At 40.9% G+C, this 27,953-nt stretch overlaps 1 protein-coding gene across 2 annotated transcripts; it reads right to left on the reverse strand.

The window, feature by feature from the left end:
* Window positions 1–383: 383 nt before the first annotated feature.
* On the reverse strand, window positions 384–27,408 carry LOC133617174 (putative RNA-binding protein Luc7-like 1). 2 transcript variants are annotated; one of them, XM_061976976.1, is made up of 10 exons: window positions 27,289–27,408; window positions 25,100–25,194; window positions 21,660–21,758; window positions 15,433–15,543; window positions 15,204–15,347; window positions 13,635–13,811; window positions 13,388–13,548; window positions 4,733–4,762; window positions 4,497–4,652; window positions 384–1,141 (listed from the first exon to the last, which is right to left on the reverse strand). In XM_061976976.1, exons 1-10 carry the CDS (start codon window positions 27,347–27,349, stop codon window positions 898–900), a joined length of 1,278 nt encoding a protein of 425 aa, XP_061832960.1. In that variant the 5' UTR covers window positions 27,350–27,408; the 3' UTR covers window positions 384–897. The 2 variants fall into 2 exon arrangements, with proteins under 2 accessions (XP_061832960.1, XP_061832959.1); XM_061976975.1 differs by having other exon boundaries at window positions 384–1,189.
* Window positions 27,409–27,953: the final 545 nt, after the last annotated feature.

The following is a 27,953-nucleotide window of genomic DNA, read 5'->3' on the forward strand; positions in this document are numbered from 1 at the left end:
GAGGAGCTTCAAGCACACCTGTAAAGTGAAAACCATTTCAGGTGACTACCTCTTGAAGCTCATGGAGAGAATGCAAAGAGTGTGCAAAGCAGTAATCAGAGCAAAGGGTGGCTATTTTGAAGAAACTAGAATACGTTTTCAGTTATTTGACCTTTTTTTGTGAAGTACATAACACCACATGTGTTCATTCATAGTTTTGATGTGACAATCTACAATGTAAATAGTCTTGGAAATAAAGAAAACACATTGAATGAGATGATGTGTCCAAACTTTGGGCCTGTACTGTATGTATTTGGCGTAACTAAAGTCCAAAAATGCCTTTTCTGAGAGTTCAACATACTCTTGTGGCTAATTAGTAACTCCCCAAAAAGCATACAAGTGAATTGGTACACTCGTTTTATTAAAAAGGGGCAGCAAACAAGTCTAACATTGCATATCAATCGAAGCGGGAACCATTTGAATAAGTTGATGGCAGCAAGGTAAACGTGTTCATGTCATATACTTGTGGCAGTTGTCTTGAATTACAGGCAAAGTCATGGTGTTTGTGCCAGATTGACCAAATGCAAGAGTTATGGCAACAAACAATACAAATAGAAGAGTCTGCAATCGTTCCCATCCCAGATCAAACCTTACCACAGTGGTTATTTACTGAAGCACAAGATTCCTAATGAACGTTTGTGTTGGGACTATGACGCTGCCGACCACACCTCACTGTCAAAAGAACTGCTAAAGGCATAAAAAAAAAGTACGTCTGCACACCACTCTGTCATATAAAAGTTAACTTTTAGCCCATTCACCCTGCTGATATACACAAGCACGTGAACATAGACTCACGTCTCCATCGCTCCAGGACAAAACAATGGGCGGACAATCGAGAGATGTTCCTTTCTGTCCTCCTCAGATCTCCCCCGACTCCCGCTCCTCAGAGCTGGAATGTCGGTCCCGCTCCAGGGACACGGACCTCTCCCAGTCCCCCTGTTTGGCCATCTCTGGGGAGGTGGACCTCTCCCGGTCTTCCCAGTCTCTGTTCTCCGCCCTTCTGTCGGGCCATTCCTCGGCAGCGCCCTCCTGGCTTCGCTCCTGTGGCTGCGGCTGCGAGGGCTCCAGGTCGCGGGTGTTCGAGGACCGGTCTCGGGAGGACCTAAAAGACAAGCGGCAAGGGACCGGTTTCTCAGCCATGCAAGAGACGCTGGAGAGCAAGGGGTGTCACCGCAAAGAAGACCGTGGACATGATTTACTGAGATCCGAACACCATAAAACTGCGTGTACGATTAAAAAAAAGCGGTGCAGAATGAGAATTTTGCGTGTCACAATGGAGACACTCATTTACTGGCAATTCATGTTATCCAGACCTGGACAAATTAAGGCACGCTAAGCTTTTCAATCTGGCCCGCCGGACATCCCCAAATAATTGTTTTAGATCTTTAAGATGGAACTGTAGCTGCCATTATGATATGCAGTTATGTTTTCAAATAACCTTAGTTTTGAACTATACAAAGTATTTCAATGGTTGGAATCTGCGCTTTTGCACAATATATTTGTTACTATGGTAATCTAATTAGTTACTACGGTAACTAAAGTGTTTGTTTTTTTTTACCCTTTGCGTTCATATTCCGCTGTGTGTGTTGCATTTTAGTTGCGTTTCGCTTGAACGTAAAATATGTGGATGGTGAGGGGGTGTGACGTTCATATGTTGTCAATATTCAGTGTTTTATCAGTCAGTTATTAATATTGTGAATCCCACATTCTTTATTTTCATGTACATTCTGGGTGTCATTCAGTAAAAAAAAAAAAGGTTCCGTTCCGTTTTTTCAGGCGGTCTGTCATACAAGTTTTTAGCATTCAATCAGACATTATTGGGAAGTTTAGTATTAGTGGTCCTAAAAATCTGATATACCGGCCCTCAGACACATTTGTTGCTCTAATTAATCTGAAAATCAATTTTTTTTTGACTCCCCTAGTTAATGATATCTATATTCTATTTTAAAAAAACAGAACAAATAGTTAAAAACACTAAAAGACAACAAAACACATCAATTGAATTAATTTTAGTCAGCTCCTTAATTCAACCAGCATGCAACTATAACATTTTCCTTTTTTTTTTGTACATAAAATTAGTTATAATAGTGATATTTTGTATTTCTGACAGTTCAAATATGTTGACACATGTAGGACGAATGATTCTGTCCGTCTGTCTTGGCAGCCGTGTGAGGAACTGGTCAGTTTGCACATTATTTTCGGACGTGCTGAACAGAACGCAAAATAGTGCACGCAAAACGGTGTTGATAAATCACATTGCGTGTGCTCTATAATATGCTAGCATTTTCTCATCCCAGTGTTGATCGGCCTTTTGATGACATTCTGCACATCAATGAAGAACAGACACAAAATGGACTGCATGCCTTATTCTGCTCACAGACGCAATACACTCTGCACACGTTTAGTCGGTCAGCTTTGCACGTGTTTTAGTACACGCAAACCATTAGTAGATCAGGCCTTAAGTGTGGGTAAACGGCATATTTGCTTTATTTTCTTATCTCAGCTCATTGAGCGACTAACTCACATGTTGTCCATCCATCCATCCATTTTCTACCGCTTATTCCCTTCGGGGTCGCGGGGGGCGCTGGAGCCTATCTCAGCTACAATCGGGCGGAAGGCGGGGTACACCCTGGACAAGTCGCCACCTCATCGCAGGGCCAACACAGATAGACAGACAACATTCACACTCACATTCACACCATGGAAAAGGTGTCGCCATGACTCAGTGCACCCCCCCGGCCCCCTATTTGAGATAGACTGCCATAACTGAAGTTCTCTAACTTTGGAATATTTAATTCTGTTTCCTCAGTATTATTATACAAAAGCAGTGAAGTTGTCACGTTGTGTAAATGGTAAATAAAAAGAGAATACAATGATTTGCAAATCCTTTCCAACTTATATTCAATTGAATAGACTGCAAAGACAAGATATTTCATGTTCACACTGGTAAACTTTATTTTTTGCAAATATTAGCTCATTTGGAATTTGATGCCTGCAACATGTTTCAAAAAAGTTGGCACAAGTGGCAAAAAGAGTGAGAAAGTTGAGGAATGCTCATCAAAACACTTATTTGGAACATCCCACAGGTGAACATGCTAATTAGGAACAGGTGGGTGCCATGATTGGGTACAAAAGCAGCTTCCATGAAATGCTCAGTCATTCACAAACAAGGACGGGGCGAGGGTCACCACTTTGTCAACAAATGCCTGAGCAAATAGTTTAAGAACAACATTCTCAACCAGCTATTGCAAGGAATTTAGGGATTTCACCATCTACGCTCCGTAATATCATCAAAAGGTTCAGAGAATCTGGAGAAATCACTGCATTTAAGCCATATTACAGACCTTCGATCCCTCAGGTGGTACTGCATCAAAAAGCGACATCAGTGTGTAAAGGATATCACCACATGGGCTCAGGAACACTTCAGAAAAACACTGTCACGAACCACAATTGGTCGCTACATCTGTAAGTGCAAGTTAAAACTCTACTATGCAAAGCGAAAGCCATTTATCAACAACACCCGGAAACGCTGCCGGCTTTGCTGGGCTTTTGCTCATCGTAGATGGACTGATGCAAAGTGTAAAAGCCAGCATGTGTGATGGTATGGGGGTGTATTAGTGCCCAAGACATGGGCAACTTACACATCTGTGAAGGCACCATTAATGCTGAAAGCTTTTGGAGCAACATATGTTGCCATCCAAGCAATGTTATCATGGACGCCCCTGCTTATTTCAGCAAAACAATGCCAAGCCACGCGCTACAACAGCGTGGCTTCATAGTAAAAGAGTGCGGGTACTCGACTGGCCTGCCTGTAGTCCAGACATTGAAAATTTGTGGTGCAATATGAAGGCTAAAATATGAGAAGGGAGACTGTTGAACAACTTAAACTGTACGTCAAGCAAGAATGGGAAATAATTCCACTTCAAAAATGTGTCTCCTCAGTTCCCAAACCTTTACTGAGTGTTGTTAAAAGGAAAGGCCATGTAACACAGTGGTAAAAATGCCCCTGTGACAACTTTTTTGCAATGTGTTGCTGCAATTAAATTCTATGTTAATGATTATTTGCATAAAAAAATGAGGTTTCTCAGTGTGAACATAAAATATCTTGTCTTTGCAGTCTATTCAATCGAATATAAGTTGAAAAGGATTTGCAAATCATTGTATTCTGTTTTTATTTACACAACGTGCCAACTTCACTGGTTTTGTAATAAAACTATGGGTTTAACACAAATATATACAGTATGCTAAAAACAATAATAATGGTGTACATTCAATGGACTGGGAGTTGTGCCTTGGTTCTCTCAGTCAGAACGCAAGCGCCATTGCGCATGTTTCCTATCTCCTGCACGGACTGTATTGCGTCATTGTTTGGCGGGCCAAATGAAAGGCTTTGTGGTACGAGTGTAGTGCGGACATGAAGAGGACAGTCAGGGAAGATGTTTGAAGGGGCGTCCAACCTTTTTCTTCTGTGCCTGTGCGAGTGAGAGTGCGAGCGGTGTCGGTCTTTGTGTCGATGCCTCCTCTCTCGGTCTCGGTCGCGGTCCCCTCCTTCCTCTCTGGGCCGAGAGGAGCGGTGGCGTCTTGAACGGTGGGAGGACGAACCGCCTCCGTCCCTGAGTGCAATGGAGAGAAGAAGAGATCAGACGCTGTGCTACAAGGTTGACTTAGGAAATGTGGACGGTAGCAAGTATACTTGTATCGGTCTGCGCTCCTGGATCTTGACCTGAACACAAGCAAGAAGATCATTGGATTAGATGATTGTATCTGGTAGAAGCTACAGTTCAGTAATGCCAATAGGCCCTTTTCCACCGCAGGAACTAAAATAAAGTTTCCACCAAAGACTACCCAGGTAGATTTAGTTCTTCAGGAACCTTTCAGAGTTCCTCCGAGCCAGATGGGACTTTTCCAAGTTACCCTGAACATTTTCGGGGGCAGCCTGTGCTGTCGAACACTGTTGGGGGGCGTTCCTAAAACTTCCTTTAAACCACACGACCGCCATTGCGGAGTATGCGAGGACGACTTACCGTATTTTTCGGATAAGTCGCAGTTTTTTTCATAGTGCGACATGTTTTTTTCCTTTTTTATTATGCATTTTCGGCAGGTGTGACTTATACTCCGGTGCGACTTATACTCCGAAAAATGCGGTATTTATTTTTTTGTGTATTTCTATGACAACAAACTTGACAACGGAGAGAAAGAACGGAAGGAACTTTAGCGGGGCATCTTTGTGCCGAAGAACGCTGATCAGTGGAACTATCTTGCAGTGTTTCTACTCAGCCGTAGTCCTTGAATTATATGCAGTTTAATGTTTATTATTTTGACAAACTTCATTTTGATACGCGAAGCTACGAGAAGTGGACGACTCTTTTAAACGTATTTACGGAGGAGTATGAAGCCAGACTCGAAGCAACAACCTCAGCTGCTTACTACTCTGACTTATAAATGAAATAAAGGAGGCAGCACACGAGTGGAACAAAGGTAAATAACATCAAATATTAACTATTTACTTTATTACATGTTGTAAAAGAAGTCATTTGTGTAGTTAGTAACCTAATGCTAACAAAGTAACGCTAAAGCCGATGTGTTTGTGTTGTCGGCGTGAGACTGACATTTATTATTTACATATTGTTATTTACAGATAAACAAGACATTTATTATTTACATATTGTTATTTACAGAGAAACACTGACATTTATTATTGATATGTTATTTACAGATGAACACTGACATTTATTATTTACATATTGTTATTTACAGAGAAACACTGACATTTATTATTGATATGTTATTTACAGATGAACACTGACATTTATATTTATATATTGTTATTTACAGATAAACACTGACATTTATTATTGATATATTGTTATTGGCTGATTGGAGCTGTGGCCGCAAGGTAGTTGGTGCTTGTCGTGGCGGTAATCCTAGAACCCGTTGGTGGACACCGGCGGTGAGGGATGCCGTCAAGCTGAAGAAAGAGTCCTATCGGGTTCTTTTGGCTCATAGGACTCCTGAGGCAGCGGACAAGTACCGACAGGCCAAGCGGTGAGCGGCTTCAGCGGTCGCAGAGGCAAAAACTCGGACATGGGAGGAGTTCGGTGAGGCCATGGAAAACGACTTCCGGACGGCTTCGAAGCAATTCTGGTCCACCATCCGCCGCCTCAGGAAGGGGAAGCAGTGCACTATCAACACCGTGTATGGTGAGGATGGTGTTCTGCTGACCTCGACTGCGGATGTTGTCGATCGGTGGAGGGAATACTTCGAAGACCTCCTCAATCCCACCAACACGTCTTCCTATGAGGAAGCAGTGCCTGGGGAATCTGTGGTGGGCTCTCCTATTTCTGGGGCTGAGGTTGCTGAGGTACCGTATTTTCCGCATCATAAGGCGCCCTGGGTTAAAAGCAGCGCCTTCAATGAACGGCATATTTCAAAACTTTGTCCACCAATAAGCCGCCCCGTGTTGTAAGCCGCATCTAACTGCGCTAAAGGAATGTCAAAAAAACAGTCAGATAGGTCAGTCAAACTTTAATAATATATTAAAAACCAGCGTTCTAACAACTCTGTTCACTCCCAAAATGTACGCAAATGTGCAATCACAAACATACGTATATCAACATGGACAGAGCTGCGTGAAAAAAGCCACCCGGCCTCTTCGCGTAAACTTAAACTTACCTTAACCACTCGCTCATCTTTTCTTCATCCATCCCTTCGAGTTAGCTTTTATGATGACGCCGGCTGGAAAGGTCTCTTTTGGCAAGGTCTTCCTTTTGAATATCACCATGGGTGGAAGTTAGCATGGCAAGCTAGAACCACAGTGAAGGATGACTTCTCATTCCCTGTGGTGCGAATATTCACCGTACGTGCTCCCGTTCCACAGTGCGGTTCACAGGAATATCAGTTGCTGTGAAATACGGTAGTAATCCGTGTGCGGATGGAGAGATTGCGTCTTTTCATGAACCGGATCCTTGTCGCTTAGTAGGAGCCATTTTGTGGTCTTTACAGATGTAAACAGGAAATGAAACGTACGGTGATATCCGCGCGTTTTTTCTTCTTCTTCCGGGGGCGGGTGGTTGCTTACAGTAGAAGAAGAAGCGCTTCCTGTTCTATGGGGGCGGGTGCTTACCTTGGCGGTTGCTTGCGTAGAAGAAGAAGCGCTTCCTGTTCTACCGGGAAAAAAGATGGCGGCTGTTTACCTAAGTTGCGAGATCGAAACTTTATGAAAATGAATCTTAATATTTATCCATATATAAAGCGCACCGGGTTAAAAGCCGCACTGTCAGCTTTTGAGTAAATTTGTGGTTTTTAGGTGCGGCTAATGGTGCGGAAAATACGGTAGTTAAAAAGCTCCTCGGTGGCAAGGCCCCGGGGGTAGATGAGATCCGCCCGGAGTTCCTTAAGGCTCTGGATGCTGTGGGGCTGTCTTGGTTGACAAGACTCTGCAGCATCGCGTGGACATCGGGGGCGGTACCTCTGGATTGGCAGACCGGGGTGGTGGTTCCTCTCTTTAAGAAGGGGAACCGGAGGGTGTGTTCTAACTATCGTGGGATCACACTCCTCAGCCTTCCCGGTAAGGTCTATTCAGGTGTACTGGAGAGGAGGCTACGCCGGATAGTCGAACCTCGGATTCAGGAGGAACAGTGTGGTTTTCGTCCTGGTCGTGGAACTGTGGACCAGCTCTATACTCTCGGCAGGGTCCTTGAGGGTGCATGGGAGTTTGCCCAACCAGTCTACATGTGTTTTGTGGACTTGGAGAAGGCATTCGACCGTGTCCCTCGGGAAGTCCTGTGGGGAGTGCTCAGAGAGTACGGGGTATCGGACTGTCTGATTGTGGCAGTCCGCTCCCTGTATGATCAGTGCCAAAGCTTGGTCCGCATTGCCGGTAGTAAGTCGGACACGTTTCCAGTGAGGGTTGGACTCCGCCAAGGCTGCCCTTTGTCACCGATTCTGTTCATAACTTTTATGGACAGAATTTCTAGGCGCAGTCAAGGCGTTGAGGGGATCTGGTTTGGTGGCTGCAGGATTAGGTCTCTGCTTTTTGCAGATGATGTGGTCCTGATGGCTTCATCTGGCCAGGATCTTCAGCTCTCACTGGATCGGTTCGCAGCTGAGTGTGAAGCGACTGGGATGAGAATCAGCACCTCCAAGTCCGAGTCCATGGTTCTCGCCCGGAAAAGGGTGGAGTGCCATCTCCGGGTTGGGGAGGAGATCTTTCCCCAAGTGGAGGAGTTCAAGTACCTCGGAGTCTTGTTCACGAGTGGGGGAAGAGTGGATCGTGAGATCGACAGGCGGATCGGTGCGGCGTCTTCAGTAATGCGGACGCTGTATCGATCCGTTGTGGTGAAGAAGGAGCTGAGCCGGAAGGCAAAGCTCTCAATTTACCGGTCGATCTACGTTCCCATCCTCACCTATGGTCATGAGCTTTGGGTTATGACCGAAAGGACAAGATCACGGGTACAAGCGGCCGAAATGAGTTTCCTCCGCCGGGTGGCGGGGCTCTCCCTTAGAGATAGGGTGAGAAGCTCTGCCATCCGGGAGGAGCTCAAAGTAAAGCCGCTGCTCCTCCACATCGAGAGGAGCCAGATGAGGTAGTTCGGGCATCTGGTCAGGATGCCACCCGAACGCCTCCCTAGGGAGGTGTTTAGGGCACGTCCCACCGGTAGGAGGCCGCGGGGAAGACCCAGGACACGTTGGGAAGACTATGTCTCCTGGCTGGCCTGGGAACGCCTCGGGGTCCCACAGGAAGAGCTGGACGAAGTGGCTGGGGAGAGGGAAGTCTGGGCTTCCCTGCTTAAGCTGCTGCCCCCGCGACCCGACCTCGGATAAGCGGAAGAAGATGGATGGATGGATATTGTTATTTACAGATAAACGCAGACATTTATAATTCATATATTGTTATTTACAGATAAACACTGACATTTATTATTGATATATTGTTGTTTACAGATAAACACTGACATTTATTATTGATATATTGTTATTTACAGATAAACACTGACATTTATTATTGATATATGGTTATTTACAGATAAACACTGACATTTATTATTGATACATTGTTATTTACAGATAAACACTGACATTTATTATTGATATATTGTTATTTACAGATAAACACTAACATTTATTATTGATATATTGTTATTTACAGATAAACACTGACATTTATTATTCATATATTGTTATTTACAGATAAACACTGACATTTATTATTCATATACTGTTATTTACAGATAAACACTGACATTTATTATTGATATATTGTTATTTACAGATAAACACTGACATTTATTATTGATATATTATTTACAGATAAACACTGACATTTATTTTTGATATATTAATTACAGATAAACACTAACATTTATTATTCATATATTGTTATTTACAGATAAACACTGACATTTATTATTCATATATTGTTATTTACAGATAAACACTGACATTTATCATTGATATATTGTTATTTACAGATAAACACTGACATTTATCATTGATATATTGTTATTTACAGATAAACAGACATTATTTACATATTGTTATTTACAGAGAAACTGACATTTATTATTGATATGTTATTTACAGATGAACACTGACATTTATTATTTACATATTGTTATTTACAGAGAAACACTGATATTTATTATTGATATGTTATTTACAGATGAACACTGACATTTATATATTGTTATTTACAGATAAACACTGACATTTATTATTGATATATTGTTATTTACAGATAAACAGACATTTATAATTCATATATTGTTATTTACAGATAAACACTGACATTTATTATTCATATATTGTTATTTACAGATAAACACTGACATTTATTATTGATACATTGTTATTTACAGATAAACACTGACATTTATTATTGATATATTGTTATTTACAGATAAACACTAACATTTATTATTGATATATTGTTATTTACAGATAAACACTAACATTTATTATTCATATATTGTTATTTACAGATAAACACTGACATTTATTATTCATATACAGGTAAAAGCCAGTAAATTAGAATATTTTGAAAAACTTGATTTATTTCAGTAATTGCATTCAAAAGGTGTAACTTGTACATTATATTTATTCATTGCACACAGACTGATGCATTCAAATGTTTATTTCATTTAATTTTGATGATTTGAAGTGGCAACAAATGAAAATCCAAAATTCCATGTGTCACAAAATTAGAATATTACTTAAGGCTAATACAAAAAAGGGATTTTTAGAAATGTTGGCCAACTGAAAAGTATGAAAATGAAAAATATGAGCATGTACAATACTCAATACTTGGTTGGAGCTCCTTTTGCCTCAATTACTGCGTTAATGCGGCGTGGCATGGAGTCGATGAGTTTCTGGCACTGCTCAGGTGTTATGAGAGCCCAGGTTGCTCTGATAGTGGCCTTCAACTCTTCTGCGTTTTTGGGTCTGGCATTCTGCATCTTCCTTTTCACAATACCCCACAGATTTTCTATGGGGCTAAGGTCAGGGGAGTTGGCGGGCCAATTTAGAACAGAAATACCATGGTCCGTAAACCAGGCACGGGTAGATTTTGCGCTGTGTGCAGGCGCCAAGTCCTGTTGGAACTTGAAATCTCCATCTCCATAGAGCAGGTCAGCAGCAGGAAGCATGAAGTGCTCTAAAACTTGCTGGTAGACGGCTGCGTTGACCCTGGATCTCAGGAAACAGAGTGGACCGACACCAGCAGATGACATGGCACCCCAAACCATCACCCAACCATGCAAATTTTGCATTTCCTTTGGAAATCAAGGTCCCAGAGTCTGGAGGAAGACAGGAGAGGCACAGGATCCACGTTGCCTGAAGTCTAGTGTAAAGTTTCCACCATCAGTGATGGTTTGGGGTGCCATGTCATCTGCTGGTGTCGGTCCACTCTGTTTCCTGAGATCCAGGGTCAACGCAGCCGTCTACCAGCAAGTTTTAGAGCACTTCATGCTTCCTGCTGCTGACCTGCTCTATGGAGATGGAGATTTCAAGTTCCAACAGGACTTGGCGCCTGCACACAGCGCAAAATCTACCCGTGCCTGGTTTACGGACCATGGTATTTCTGTTCTAAATTGGCCCGCCAACTCCCCTGACCTTAGCCCCATAGAAAATCTGTGGGGTATTGTGAAAAGGAAGATGCAGAATGCCAGACCCAAAAACGCAGAAGAGTTGAAGGCCACTATCAGAGCAACCTGGGCTCTCATAACACCTGCGCAGTGCCAGAAACTCTTCGACTCCATGCCACGCCGCATTAACGCAGTAATTGAGGCAAAAGGAGCTCCAACCAAGTATTGAGTATTGTATATGCTCATATTTTTCATTTTCATACTTTTCAGTTGGCCAACATTTCTAAAAATCCCTTTTTTGTATTAGCCTTAAGTAATATTCTAATTTTGTGACACACGGAATTTTGGATTTTCATTTGTTGCCACTTCAAATCATCAAAATTAAATGAAATAAACATTTGAATGCATCAGTCTGTGTGCAATGAATAAATATAATGTACAAGTTACACCTTTTGAATGCAATTACTGAAATAAATCAAGTTTTTCAAAATATTCTAATTTACTGGCTTTTACCTGTATTGTTATTTACAGATAAACACTGACATTTATTATTCATATACTGTTATTTACAGATAAACACTGACATTTATTATTCATATACTGTTATTTACAGATAAACACTGACATTTATTATTCATATATTGTTATTTACAGATAAACACTGACATTTATTATTGATATATTATTTACAGATAAACACTGACATTTATTTTTTATATATTAATTACAGATAAACACTAACATTTATTATTCATATATTGTTATTTACAGATAAACACTGACATTTATTATTCATATATTGTTATTTACAGATAAACACTGACATTTATCATTGATATATTGTTATTTACAGATAAACACTGACATTTATCATTGATATATTATTTACAGATAAACACTGACATTTATTATTGATATATTGTTATTTACAGATAAACACTGACACTTATTATTGATATATTGTTATTTACAGATAAACACTAACATTTATTATTGATATATTGTTATTTACAGAAAAACACTGACATTTATTACTGATATATTATTTACAGAAAACACTGACATTTATTGATATATTGTTATTTACAGATAAACACTGACATTTATTATGAAGTATTGTTATTTACAGATAAACACTGACATTTATTATTGATAAATTGTTATTTACAGACAAACACTAACATTTAATATTTTTATATTGTTATTTACAGATAAACACTGACATTTATTATTGATATATTGTTATTTACAGATAAACACTGACATTTATTATTTATATATTGTCATTTACAGTACAGTACAGTCACATAGACGTTCTGAGTGCCTGCAAGCCCGCATTCAGGGAAAGTTACTGGTGCACTGCAGCAGATGGTGCAAGTAAAGAATATCACTAAAGTCGTTGCTCCTATTGTATGTTGTGTTTCAACTTCTATGCTAGTGTTTCATATATCTTTGTGGAACGAACACAAGCACCGACACATACACACGCAAACGTACACAAAAACACACACACAGGTCAATAAAGGCGGATTGTTCCGTGCAGGATTATACCAAGCATCGTTGCTTCCCTACTGCGCAAACTTCTAACAGACATACCCGCCATGTTTGATCAAGGAAATATGCTACCAGCTGATCATCGTTTGAGTTTATTTCGAACATGCAAGCATACAACATGATACATCACAATTTCCAACTTCTCTTTTCAACATGTTCGAAAAGGAGTAGGAAGAAGCAGAGCTTATTTAATCCTACCCCTTTTCTTTTACATAACAGTTGCTAAAACTTTTGTTCACTTCCTGTTCTCAATGTGATCGAAGTCAAATGAATCACGATCAACGATCACAATGTAATAATGGCCCAGCCCTACATTAATTTATATACCGTAGTATTATTTACAGCTGAAATGGACCACAAGGAACCGCCTGACCTTCATGAAGTCATCATTTACTGAGAGGACGACTTTATGACTGTTGGACATTGCAGACAAAAGCCTGACTTTTTATGAACAATTCGGTACGCTTTATTATCTAAATCATATCGTTTTGTATTTAATTGACTTACTTTTTAGTAAAAGAACTTTGAGCTAATATTGTCTTTTTATTTACATGATATCAGTGTAGAAATATAGTAAACCACTCCTCCATACATCATCAGCCTGATTTGTATCTACCTGAACAGCGGTGGAAACACACACTGCTACAGGGACTTTAGTTCCAGGAACCAAAAGTTCGCTTCTGGTGGAAAAGGGCCCAATGTTCATGTCTTACCTCTTGCGCTCCCTCTCTCGTTCCCACTCTCGCTCTCTCTCGCGCTCCTTCTCTCTGTCCCGTTCTCGCTCCATCTCCCACTGCCGCTCCCGCTCGTCCTCTCGCTCACGTTCCTCCCTGCGTTTCGTTCGCAGTCTTTCTTGTTTCTCGTCGACTGCTTTCTGCATCGAAGGAAAACCAATCAATCAATCGGCCGTCCTGAACTTCTCGAATGAGAATACAAATTGTGCTCGGTGAAGCCTCGTACTCGAAGCTTCTCAAGTTTTTCGCGAATCTCGATGAAGCCGAGGTGAAGTTTGCCACCGAAGTGGTCAGCCAGACGCCGATCGTTGTCATGGAGACCCAAGTAGGCAGAGCAAACCTCACACACGCGCAGCTTTTGCTGCTGAAAACTGGAGGCTGGCATGGAGTTCCTGTATATATCCTGTGGAGAAAAGTGAATAGAAGAACCTTAGAGTTAAGAAGCCCTACAGGGCCTTCCAAGCCTCTCTATCTGTTCCATCCATCCATCCATTTTCTACCGCTTGTCCCTTTTGGGGTAGCGGGGGGTGCTGGAGCCTATCTCAGCTGCATTCGGGCGGAAGGCGGGGTACATGCTGGACAAGTGGCCACCTCATCACAGGGCCAACACATACTATCTGTTCCAACATACCGTATTTTTCGGACTATAAGGCGCACTTAAAAACCTTTCATTTCTCAACAATCGACAGTGGGCCTTATAACCCGGTGTGCCTAATGTACGGATTGTTGATCTGGTTGTGCTTACCGACCTTGAAGCAATTTTATTTGGTACATGGTGTAATGATAAGTGTGACCACTAGATGGCAGTCACACATAAGAGATACGTTTAGACTGCAATATGACGCTAGTAAACACCCAAACTTTAAATGTTCCATTGAGAATATAGAACATTACACAAGGCAATCAGAACTATTTCAAAATGTTTTAGTACGACTTGGAAGCCGCACCGCTTGATGGATTGTCGGCTACCGTAGTCAGAAGTACGGGTATTATTATGGAGTGTGTATAAAGACCGCAAAAGGGCACCCATTAGCGGACATTATATCTGACGTTTTGTTTTGCAATATTAGGCAAAACCAACTTTTCTTACTTTCTGGAACCTGCTGATCTGTTTTTGGGATCTGCATAAGTCCTGAAAATGTGCGCATGTCCGCCATTGCAGTCCGTGCCGACTCTACCTTCTTGTTATGGGACATTTCTAATATAAAATAGCGTAAAGTTCTAACTTATATCTGTCTGTAGACTAAAAACTACCGTTGTAGTGGGTTTACATTATTCACCCACGGAACTTTAGTTATTAGAGAGTTCCAGTCAGATGGTTTTTCATGGGACACATTTCGGGCATTGTTGTTGCACTAGTGAGCCACGGAGGAGGAGCTGCTGCTCCGTTATTGATTGAAGTGTGAATGTCATTAAAACAGTTAGCGCCATCTTTTGACACTTCTTCCACTCCCGTCCTTGCACGCTACACCGCTACAACAAAGATGACGGGGAGAAGACGCTGTCGAAGGTGAGACACGTAAATAAGACAGACCACATAACGATGCATCCTGAAGCGACTTGAAGATGTGTAAAACATCATCTATGCAACATTTTGACCAAAGAACCACCATCACATGTTATGTAGACCACAAGGAAATCTTTTACATTTAGAAAAAAAATCATAATAATATGACCCCTTTAATGCGCCTTATGTATGAAAATAGACCTGCATAGACCCACTCAGCAGTGCGCCTAATAATCTGGTGCGCCCTATGGTCCGGAAAACACGGTCACCCGAACATCATCTTCTCACCTCTGCTTCCTTCTTCATGGTCCGTGTCTTCTCCACTTTTTCCAGCAACTGCTGGGCCTCGTCTACGTTACCCTCTCCTCCGAGCTGCTCGGCACTGGCAAGCAGCTTCCCGATCTCCTCGTTCAGCTCGTGGACACGTTCAGCCTAGCGACAAGCCACAGGAAGGAGCAAAGAGATTACGTGTCACACGGGTTCTCGATGAGAGAATGACCGCCATCGCCATCGTCACCTTTGCCGTCACTTCTGCGCTTATCTCCTCCTGCGTCTCTGCTAATCTCTTCTTGGCCAGCTCTGTCCTGCGGTCACAGTCAGCAATAAAAGACTGAAGGTGTTCAGTAGCCTGCAAAACAAATAGAATATTATATCGCACAGGTGTCAACTCAAGGCCCTCGAAAGCCTGGAAATAATATCAATAAAGTACTGTAACTTTTCTTAATGAATGTATTCTTTTTTTCTTTCTATTTTGGGAGAAAAAAAAAAAAAGTACTCCATGTAATCGCAAATTATGTTACCGGTAACTTAAATATTGTCTAATTAAGCAAATATATGATCAAAACATTTAAACTATTTTTTAAATAGAAGTGTATAATATGTTGTGCAAAGGAAATGTCATATTTTTAGGAAGCTCATCTTGTATTTGACATTGTTTATAGGGTTAGGCGCAATAAGTGTTCAACTTCAGCCTAAACCCTTTCGGTCCGCAACATTTTCAATTTATGAATGTACAACTGTTTGTTTATGTAGTGAAGTGAATATATTTATATAGCGCTTTTCTCTAGTGACTCAAAGCGCTTTACATTGTGTAACCCAATATCTAAGTTACATTTAAACCAGTGTGAGTGGCACTGGGAGCAGGTGGGTGAAGTGTCTTGCCCAAGGACACAACGGCAGTGACTAGGATGGCGGAAGCGGGGATCGAACCTGGAACCCACAAGTTGCTGGCACGGCCGCTCTACCAACCGAGCTATGCCGCTATGCCGCGTAAAACGGTTTGTTTATTTTGTTGACCACTGACCGAAGAAAACATAAAATAAACTAATAAATGATAAATAAATACTAATAATAATGATTTCAAAACATGTTATCCATCACATTGTGCAATGTAAAAGTAGCAATAGATTTCATGGTAAAATTGTGAAATTTACAGTGGTTTTTACAGCATTTTTCTCTAAATGAAAAAAACAGTACTTCTTTACTGTAATAATTTGTGGTGCCGCTTTGCCATTTACAGTAATACACCAAAAAATCTACACTTGTTGATTTGCAGTAAAAAACAAATTTTACTGTGAATTTGCTTTTTTTTTTATTTACAGTAAAAAACAAATGTACATTTTACAGTAATTTTCTGGCAACTGAGCTTCCTTTTTTTTTAACCATAAAAACAGTAATGTTTTTTCATTTACAGTAATATACACTACATTTTGAGGTGAAATTATTGCAACTTACCATATTTTTTTGACATTTTAGCTTTAAAAAAAAAGTGATAAAATGCATTAAAAAATTGTGTAATTATAGTGTTCACTGTTAGAAGCTGCCCTTTGGGGCCAAACAAAACTGCGATGTGGCCCTCAGTGAAAACCACTTTGACACCTCTGTTATATTGAGATGGAAGTAAAAGGTCTACTTTTGCTCCTTTAATGATTACTTTGAGGTACGGTGGAAATGCAAACTAACATAACCTTTTTTCCTCGAAGAAAAATGTTATTGAGAAAAAATTATCTGGGATTTTGAACATAGTTTTTTCTTCTGATAATTTATGAAGTTGTGATAATTTGTGCAAGGTGTCTGCTGTCATTGCTTAGTTGCAAAATGACTCAGTTAGGCAAATGTTCTTGCAGACAGAGCAGGAAGTGATCAGTGATCAGCAGGGCGTGACATGCTAACCCTGAATTACTACTCGATCCAAATCGGCCGTGGACTCTTTTAGTTTTTAGTATTTTTATAAATAATTGTATTATTATATTTATAAGGCAATGTGTCAGTTTCCACCGCCCGTGGAACATCACCGACAAGCCGTTGCTGTTCCGCATTCCAGCGCTGAATACACGCAGAGCTTCTATCTTTGCCGGACGTCGCAACAAATCTGTTCAATTTACCGTATTTTCCGCACTATAAGGCGCACCTAAAAACCACAAATTTTCTCAAAAGCTGACAGTGCGCCTTATAATCCGGTTCGCCTTATATATGGGTTAATATTAATATTAATTTTCATAAAGTTTAGGTCTCGCAACTACGGTAAACAGCCGCCATCTTTTTTCCCCGTAGAAGAAGCGCGCGGTGCATGCTGGGATATGTGACGTTTCATTTCCATTTGTGTGTTTATGTAAAGACCCCAAAATGGCTCCTATTAAGTGTGTTGTCTGTCTAATTATAAATAATGCAGACGAGGCGTGTTAACTGAGTTCTCAACGTTTACTCACAGCGTGCTCATAACCACATTCTAACTCCCAGCATACAACAACGCTTCTAAGGGCTACCGCGCATGCTCGTCACTATCGTTGCATGCTGGGTAGTGTAGTTGTTATATTTGCTAGCTCATAACATCACATTAAGAGACACGCTTACGCGCTTAATTCAATACTCGCCGTCATTCCGGGTGGATTGACAAAAGACCTCCAGCCGCTACATATTGGTGTCAACAGGGCATTCGAAGCTAGACTGCTAACTGCGTGGGAACAGTGGATGACGAAGAAGCGCGCGGTGCATGCTGGGATATGTGACGTTTCATTTCCATTTGTGTGTTTATGTAAAGACCCCAAAATGGCTCCTATTAAGTGTGTTGTCTGTCTAATTATAAATAATGCAGACGAGGCGTGTTAACTGAGTTCTCAACGTTTACTCACAGCGTGCTCATAACCACATTCTAACTGCCAGCACATACAACAACGCTTCTCAGGGCTACCGCGCATGCTCGTCACTATCGTTGCATGCTGGGTAGTGTAGTTGTTATATTTGCTAGCTCATAACATCACATTAAGAGACACGCTTACGCGCTTAATTCAATACTCGCCGTCATTCCGGGTGGATTGACAAAAGACCTCCAGCCGCTGGATATTGGTGTCAACAGGGCATTCAAATCACGACTGCGAACGGCGTGGGAACAATGGATGACCGAAGGCGAACACACCTTCACTAAGACAGGCAGACAGCGCCGGACGACATACGCCAACATCTGCCAGTGGATCGTAAATGCCTGGGCAGATATTTCGGTCACAACTGTGGTCCGAGCTTTCCGGAAGGCAGGATTCACAGAACTGCTGGACAACAGTGACACTGACTCCGATGACTTCGACGAGACGGAACCGGCCATTTTGGATCCCACATTTGCCCAACTTTTCAATTCGGACACTGAAGACGAAGAATTCGAAGGATTTACGAATGAAGAATAACTTCAGAAAGTGAGCGCTATGTTTATTTTGTGTGTTGTGACATTAACGTTCGAGCAACATTATGTTGCTATTGCTCTGCACTATTTTGAATTTTACTATGTTTGTGATTGCACATTTGCATACATTTTGGGACAGAGTTGTTAGAACGCTGGTTTTTAATATATTATTAAAGTTTGACTGACCTATCTGACTGTTTTTTTGACATTCCCTTTAGCACAGCGTAGGCGCGGCTTATAGTCCGGGGCGGCTTATAGGTGGACAAAGTTTTGAAATATGCCATTCATTGAAGGTGCGGCTAATAACCCGGGGCGGCTTATAGTGCGGAAAATACGGTAGTTCAAATCTGTTAGTGTTGGAACGGTTTATTTTTTTAAATAAAATATTCCGTCTTCAAGGAGGATCGTTTTTTTCACGTTGAAAGGTCTAATAGGCCTAATTCAACTTGTCAAAGGTGTTCAGACTTAATTTCATCTTGTTGACGCAAATGGCTAAGACAGGGATGTCAAAGTGGTTTTCACTGAGGGCCACATGGCAGTTATGGCTGCCATCAGAGGGCCACTTGTAACAGTGAATAATGTATGAATTTGCCTCTGGATTTCATAATTAATTATATATATATTTTTAAATAGACTGTCCATTATACAGTAAGAACTTTACATTTACTCAAGGGGGGGTGCTTGGTAAAAAGATGGCAGCTTAGTTGCCAGAAATGTACTATTAAATTAACATTGGTTTTTACAACAATATATTGTTAATGGTAAAACAGTACACGTTCTTTTTTTATACTGGCAACTTAGCTGACAGTTTTTCTACCGTAAAAGCAAATGTACCGTCTTTCCATTTACAGTAATACACCGTTAAAAACAACGTCCAAAACTGACAGTTCAATCAACAGAATTTCAACACAAAAAACTGCTAGTTTATTTCAAATTACAGTAATGTGCTGTAAAAAACACCGAAAAATGTATTGTCATTTTTATTAATTTGATGGGTAGTTTGCTGTAAAATCATATGTCAAGCAGATATTTAGGTATTTATTTTTTATAGAATAGATAGAATAGAATATATCTTTATTGTCATTGTACAACGAAATTGTAAGCAAACACTAATTATTGAATAAATAACTTATTTAGACAAAAAATGTTTGAAAAGTATGATAATATACTGTAATATTTGTTGCGATATTGGATATTATTAAAGTTTAAACAGGTATGCAATTTCAAGCAGTACATTTTTTTTTTCTGTCAAAATAAAAAAAATCAATTACATTTAGTGAGAAAATATAAAGTACTTTATTGACACATCATTTCCAGGTGTTTGCGGGCCAGATAAAATGATGTTGCGGGTCAGATTTGGCCCACGGGCCTTGAGTTTGACACCTGTGGGCTAAGACTGTGCTGATTCTGGGGATCTGAAATTAATTAATTATTTTTGCTTTGTGCAAAAAACAGAGTGGTTTATTCAGGCGCGACCAAGTTTATTTGCTTCATATTACAGGTTTTGTGGTTCGCTCTATTACTACTTCCTTGATCACGTGATTATGTGCGGGTCCGCGAGATCTCGTAAAGGTCAGGACTATTTCGCTGCACGAGGGAGCCGCAAAACAACGGTGGTGGGTATTGCAAGACAGCGGCGCCATCCCGCGGCCGTTCTGGATTTAGTGTAAATCCGGGATAACAGCCAATCAGGTAATGGTCTCAACTATTAAGTTTGGTTGTGCCATCCTGTTGTCTCGCCTTTGATTCTTTGCATGAAGTGAGAAAATGCTGCAGAGGAAAAGTCTCCTCGAATGTATGGCAGTTTTTGGATTTTTTTTTTAACTGACCGTAGTCAGACCAAAGACCACACCGCACACGCAACTTCCTGGCGCTAAACCAGCAGAAAATATTTCTTCTCAGGTTTCTATACGTTTACATTTTCGCAAATTTTGTACACTTTGTTAGGCCTTTCTTCCACGAACCTTATTTTTGCACCTTCACTTGAAGAGCTTTTTGTCCAGTGTTCAATGTGATTTTACAATGTTGTTTACATTGTTTGTTTTCCATGCTGGTGTTGACATTTCCTTTCCTTAATAGCTGAGGGGATTATAATCAAAGGGAGGTCACATTTAAAAAAAATAAAAATAAGAGAAAAGTTACATTATATTTTCCATACAGTATGTCATAAAATATATCTAAAATGATACAGACCGACATAAAACACTTCTATCGTGGCAGTTTTCAGCCATATCGCATATACACAATTAACTACTCGCTGCCTGCCAGCCGGGGTTACCTAAAATAAACGCATGTATCAGCCAGAGGGGTTCGGTTTTTGTGATCGGCAGTGAAGGCATGAAATGGCATTAGCAGATCACATACAGTACAAAAGTTTGGACACACCTTCTCATTCAATGTGTTTTCTTAATTTTCATGACTATTTACATTGTAGATTGTCACATCAAAACTGTGACTGAACACATGTGGAGTTATGTACTTGACAAAAAAAAGTCAAGTACACATGTATACATGTCTTATATTTTAGTTTCTTCAAAATAGAAAGAATAAATGTCTTCAAAATAGCCACCATTTGCTCTGATTACTGCTTTGCACACTCTTGGCATTCTCTCCATGAGCTTCAAGCACACCTGTGAAGTGAAAACCATTTTAGGTGACTACCTCTTGAAGCTCATCAAGAGAATGCCAAGAGTGTGCAAAGCAGTATTCAGAGCAGAGGGTGGCTATTTTGAAGAAACGGGAATATGTTTTCAGTTATTTCACCTTTTTCTGTTAAGTTTTGATGCCTTCAGTGACAATTTACAATGTAGATAGTCATGAAAATAAAGAAAATGCATTGAATGAGAATGTGTGTCCAAACTTTTGGCCTGTGCTGTATGTTGAAACTGAGCAGTGATCGATCGATCTGTGTCTGGAATCATTCCTATCGTGCCAAAAGGAGGGGGAAGTGGCCCTTACCCCGGCACGAATGAGCATTCTCGCACTCGCCAAAACGTGCCGGACTTGGGGTGTGAAGTAGGCCGAAGCCCAAATATGTTTGGCCTGGTGTGAGTGTGCCCTTACTGACTCACGTCAAGCTCAAAGAAGAATTCCTGCTCCTTGGAGGCAATCTCAAAGTCTGCTCTGAGGGCCAGGTCGTGGACTTTCACACACTCTCCCAGGTCCATTCTCTATTGGGGACAGAGCAAATGATCTGGGCATAAACAAACATGGTTTACAGCAACACACACCACACGACTTGTTTCTGAATCATTGTGCATACATGTTATTGACTAAGAGCACATCGGACATTTTAGTATACTGAAACCAGTTATAAAACAAGTCGTTGGCTGTCACGTGGGACACTAATACACCTCCAAACCATCACAGATGCTGGCTTTTGCCACTTTGCGCCTAGAACAGTCCAGATGGTTCAAATTTAACTGAACTGCACCAATGTTGTCAAGAGGAGTGGTGAAAAATTCAAGCAGAAGCTTGTGGATGGCTACCAAAAGTGCCTTATTGCAGGTAAACTTGCCAAGGGACATGTAAGCAAATATTAACATTGCTGTACGTATACTTTTGACCCAGCACATTTGCTCACATTTTCAGTAGACTCATAATAAATGCCATGCACTATATACTTACAAACAATTGTCTGCACAGTTGCTCTTGGGACCTTAAGCTGCTTTGAAATGGCTCCAAGTGACTTTCCTGACTTGTTCAAGTCAATTACTCGTTTTTTCAGATCTGTGCTGAGTTCCTTTGACTTTCCCATTGCCCCGTTTGTAACCGAGTCTAATGACTGCATCACATGAGCCCTATTTAAATGGGCTCAGAGAAGTCAACAGGTGTCGTCAATCATAATCACTAGAGATGTCCGATAATGGCTTTTTTGCAGATATCCGATATTGTCCAACTCTTAATTACCGATTCCGATATCAACCGATACTGATATATACAGTCGTGGAATTAACACATTATTAGGGCTGCAACAACTAATCGATTATAAAAATAGTTGGCGATTACCGTAATTTAGTCATCGATTCGTTGGATCTATACTATGCGCATGCGCAGAGGCATTTTTTTTATTTTTTATTTCTTTTATAAACCTTTATTTATAAACTGCAACATGTACAAACAGCTGAGAAACAATCAAAATAAGTATGGTGCCAGTATGCTGTTTTTTTCCAATAAAATACTGGAAAGGATAGAAATGTAGTATGTCTCTTTCATCCGATTATTAATCGATTAATCGAAGTAATAATCGACAGATTAATCGATTATCAAATTAGTTGTAAATTGCAGCCCTACACATTATTATGCCTCATTTTGTTGTGATGCCCCGCTGGATGCATTAAACAATGTAACAAGGTTTTCCAAAAAAAATCAACTCAAGTTATGGAAATAAGTGCCAACATGGCACTGCCATATTTATTATAGAAGTCACAAAGTGCATTATTTTTTTTTTAACATGCTTCAAAACAGCAGCTTGGAATTTTGGACATGCTTTCCCTGAGAGAGCATGAGGAGGTTGAGGTGGGCGGGGTTGTAGTGTGTGTGTGTGGGGGCGGGGGGTGTATATTGTAGCGTCCCGGAAGAGTTAGTCTGCAAGGGGTTCTGGGTATTTGTTCTGTTGTGTTACGGTGCGGATGTTCTCCCGAAATGTGTTTGTCATTCTTGTTTGGTGTGGGTTCACAGTGTGACGCATTGTTTATACGGCCACCCTCAGTGTGACCTGTATGGCTGTTGACCAAGTATAAAGTGCATTCACTTGTGTGTGTGAAAAACCGTAGATATTATGTGATTGGGCCGGCACGCAAAGGCAGTGCCTTTAAGGTTTATTGGTGCTCTGTATTTCTCCCTACGCCCGTGTACGCAGCGGCGTTTTTAAAAGTACCGTATTTTCCGCACTATTAGCCGCACCTAAAAACCACAAATTTACTCAAAAGCTGACAGTGCGGCTTTTAACCCGGTGCGCTTTATATATGGATAAATATTAAGATTCATTTTCATAAAGTTTAGGTCTCGCAACTTCGGTAAACAGCCGCCATCTTTTTTCCCGGTAGAACAGGAAGCGCTTCTTCTTCTACGCAAGCAACCGCCAAGGTAAGCACCCGCCCCCATAGAACAGGAAGCGCTTCTTCTTCTACTGTAAGCAACCACCCGCCCGCGTAGAAGAAGAAAAAGCGCGCGGATATCACCGTACGTTTCATTTCCTTTGTGTGTTTACATCTGTAAAGACCACAAAATGGCTCCTACAAAGCGACAAGGATCCGGTTCATGAAAAGACGCAATCTCTCCATCCGCACACGGATTACTATTTCACAGCAACTGATATTCCTGTGAACCGCACTGTGGAACGGGAGCACGTACGGTGAATATTCGCACCACAGGGAATGAGAAGTCATCCTTCACTGTGGTTCTAGCTTGCCATGCTAATGAAACTTCCACCCATGGTGATATTCAAAAGGAAGACCTTGCCAAAAGAGACCTTTCCAGCCGGCGTCATCATAAAAGCTAACTCGAAGGGATGGATGAAGAAAAGATGAGCGAGTGGTTAAGGTAAGTTTAAGTTTACGCGAAGAGGCCGGGTGGCTTTTTTCACGCAGCTCTGTCCATGTTGATATACGTATGTTTGTGATTGCACATTTGCGTACATTTTGGGAGTGAACAGAGTTGTTAGAACGCTGGTTTTTAATATATTATTAAAGTTTGACTGACCTATCTGACTGTTTTTTTGACATTCCTTTAGCGCAGTTAGATGCGGCTTACAACACCGGGCGGCTTATAGGTGGACAAAGTTTTGAAATATGCCGTTCATTGAAGGCGCGGCTTTTAACCCAGGGCGCCTTATGGTGCGGAAAATACGGTAATCAATTTTTTTAAACCGATACCGATAATTTCCGATATTACATTTTTAAGCATTTATTGGACTGCCGATATTATCGGACATCTCTAATAATCACTCACATGAAGTTAAGAGGCCATGCCATGAAGCTCATTTGATTTGATTGTAACTTTTCTACATCACCAAAATTGAAAACGTATGTTGCTGTATGTATACTTTTGACCCAGCAGATTTGCTCACATTTTCAGTAGACCCATAATAAAGTCATAAAAGAAACAAACTTCATGAATGTTTTTTGTGACCAACAAGTATGTGCTCCAATCACTCTATCACAAACAAATAAGAGTTGTAGAAATGATTGGAAACTCAAATCAGCCATGACATTATGTTCTTTACAAGCGTATGTAAACTTTTGACCACGACTGTATATGGGTTAAACATGCTTGTATTATCATTAAACACCTTTAACTTGTTCACAAAAACATCTCTTTCATAAATAAATAAATATGATATATATGAATGAGGTAGATCCCCTCTACTTGGTCAATTGAAAAGTAGCACCCATGCGTTATGAAAAATAGAGTAAAAGATCTGACAGGTGGGCTGCCGAACTGTACTTGAATGCACCTGCAACTAATCAAAGCAACAGTACAACACATGATGGAGTATGGGGACACTCACAGTGCCCGACAGGATGTCATGAGGGCAGGAATCCAGCAGGTGACTTTTGCAGACCCGGTCGTCACTGAATTTGATTCTCTGTCTCATGGAGTCACCTGTTCAGAGAAAATGAAGATGGGTCGTAACAATAGCAGGTGTAACGTACAGCTGAATATATGTTGGTGGAGATTAACATGTGGTGTGTTTGAGGTCCGAGTGGAGTTTGAGACGCCAGCTGACTAAAAGTCAATACCCCTCTTATCAGGAGCACAATCAGATGCACTGAAACAGTCAGATTCCCTTCCCTTTTCTATGGCGCCACCTTCTGGACGAGTTTGCTCACTGCAGGCATTTTCTTCTGTTTAGTCCTTTGAACCGGACGTAGAAGTGTTAAGACTTAGACAAACTTTATTGATCCACAAGGGAAATACTTCCACACATGGAAAGGGTAATGCACACGGGCACAAAAAAAAGGCCAAAAACAAAAGTAGACTAAATATGTACCATAGTTGCAATATAAAATATGTAATATTTACATATTATATATACAGTATATATATGTTTTTATATAATATATACATTCTATTACAAATCCCAATTACCATGTACAATATTACAGTACATGTAACATCTGCAGCATAAAATAGAGTAGATCCAGCAGAAAATATACATTATAAACAAAGAGAAGTAGCTAACAGAAGCAGTCAAATATCTACTGCTACTCCAACTAACTTGTTGCGTCTTCTAGACGTCCATGGCGTCTCTACTCCTACGGATTCTTCATTCATCACTCCAAGCAACAATTGTAAGTTTTATAATATAAAACAATTCTTACTTACTAAAGCATACCGTGTGTGATGTTTGTAGGAGTGTTTTTATTCACAATATTATGTTAGATCCACTATGGACTGGACTCTCACAATATTATGTTAGATCCACTATGGACTGGACTCTCACAATATTATGTTAGATCCACTATGGACTGGACTCTCACACTATTACCTAGATCCACTATGGACTGGACTCTCACAATATTATGTTAGCTCCACTATGGACTGGACTCTCACAATATTATGTCAGATCCACTATGGACTGGACTCTCACACTACTATGTTAGATCCACTATGGACTGGACTCTCACAATATTATGTTAGATCCACTATGGACTGGACTCTCACAATATTATGTTAGATCCACTATGGACTGGACTCTCACAATATTATGTTAGAATCACTATGGACTGCACTCTCACACTATTATGTTAGATCCACTATGGACTGGACTCTCATACTATTATGTTAGCTCCACTATGGACTGGACTCTCACACTATTATGTTAGATCCACTATGGACTGGACTCTCACTATTATGTTAGATCCAATATGGACTGGACTCTCACTATTATGTTAGATCCACTATGGACTGGACTATCACACTATTATGTGATCTACTATGGACTGGACTCTTACACTATTATGTTAGATCCACGATGGACTGGACTCTCACACTATTATGTTAGATCCACTATGGACTGGACTCTCACACTATTATGTTATATCCACTACGTACTGGACTCTCATAATATTATGTTAGACCCACATGTGTGGTCCCCTCCAAGGTTTCTCATTGTCCCATTGGGTTGAGTGTTTCCTTGCCCTGATGTGGGATCTGAGCTGGGGATGTCTTGTGACTGGTGCAGCCCTTTGAGACACTCGTGATTAAGGGCTATATAAGTCAACATTGATTGATTGATACAGTTGCCAAGAATATTATGCTATGTTTTAATGTATATTCAGGCATACTAAGCTACTGCATTTTTTAATGTTTGTCATATTTTCTGAGGTGAAAAAAAGTGTGAGAACCACCAATTTGTTGACATTTGTAGGCTGCATTCAACTGTTGCATAATGTGGCCATAGTTGTTTTTTCCCCCTTGCGTGGTTTTAAAAGTACCGATCACACAGGTGTAATTATTTTATAGAAGCCTGCTCAGATTATTACATGTGTTTAAAATACAAAATTACGTAATGTGTCTTTTAAACAGCAGGTTGTTGGCGAGCCTCATGTCGGGCTAGCTTGACGGCGCGAAGCTACGGTTAGCATCCAGGCTAATGCTAGCGCTAGCAGGCGGGCTAACGCGAGCAACTCGATTTAAAAGTGTTCGGCGTCGTCTTCTGATTAAAGTCAACATCACGCAGGCGGTTGTCCTCACCGTCTCTCCCGGTCCCCATGAGCTGGTCCAGCATGGCTCGCATCTGAGCCTGGGCCGACATGTTGGGTTTGAGCTCTTCTAAGCTAGCGGCGCTCTTTCCACATGTAGCCTCTCTCGACGGTTGCTTTAACCGACAAACTCAGCCTCCACTGGTATATATAAAAAATACAAAAAAAAAACAAAAAAACAAAAAAAACGAGTATATTTAGTAAGCGTTCACGACGCCTCACTAAAACGTGACTTTGTGGCGGTAGTTGAAGGAAGGCGACGTCTGTTTGAAAAGTGCCAGTACGCCGGGGTCATGGGGGGGTTAAATAAAGACGTCAAACGTTTGGGCGGACTAATACAGAAAAACGTCACACGTTGCTTTCAAACATTGTGTGGAATTTATCACAAGTTGCCAAGTTTTTCGCGTCCTTTCTTCCGCCGTCTTCACTTCCCGTCCGCGCGCGTTCTCGCGGAGCTGGAGCGCGCGCACGACCACTTCCGCCTCCGAGATGTACGGAAGCCCTTCTTCTTCTTCGTTGGCGCGCACATAGACATCTTCTAAGGGTACGCAGCATGGAACGCTACTGCCTACTGGCGCTGACGAGACGCGGGGCCGCCATCTTGGAGTGGTGATCCGCTCCACTCAGTGCAATTCATTTGGCAGGAGCCATTGGCGT

Source organism: Nerophis lumbriciformis, linkage group LG16, assembly GCF_033978685.3.
Source record: "Nerophis lumbriciformis linkage group LG16, RoL_Nlum_v2.1, whole genome shotgun sequence".
NCBI classification, from domain to species: domain Eukaryota; kingdom Metazoa; phylum Chordata; class Actinopteri; order Syngnathiformes; family Syngnathidae; genus Nerophis; species Nerophis lumbriciformis.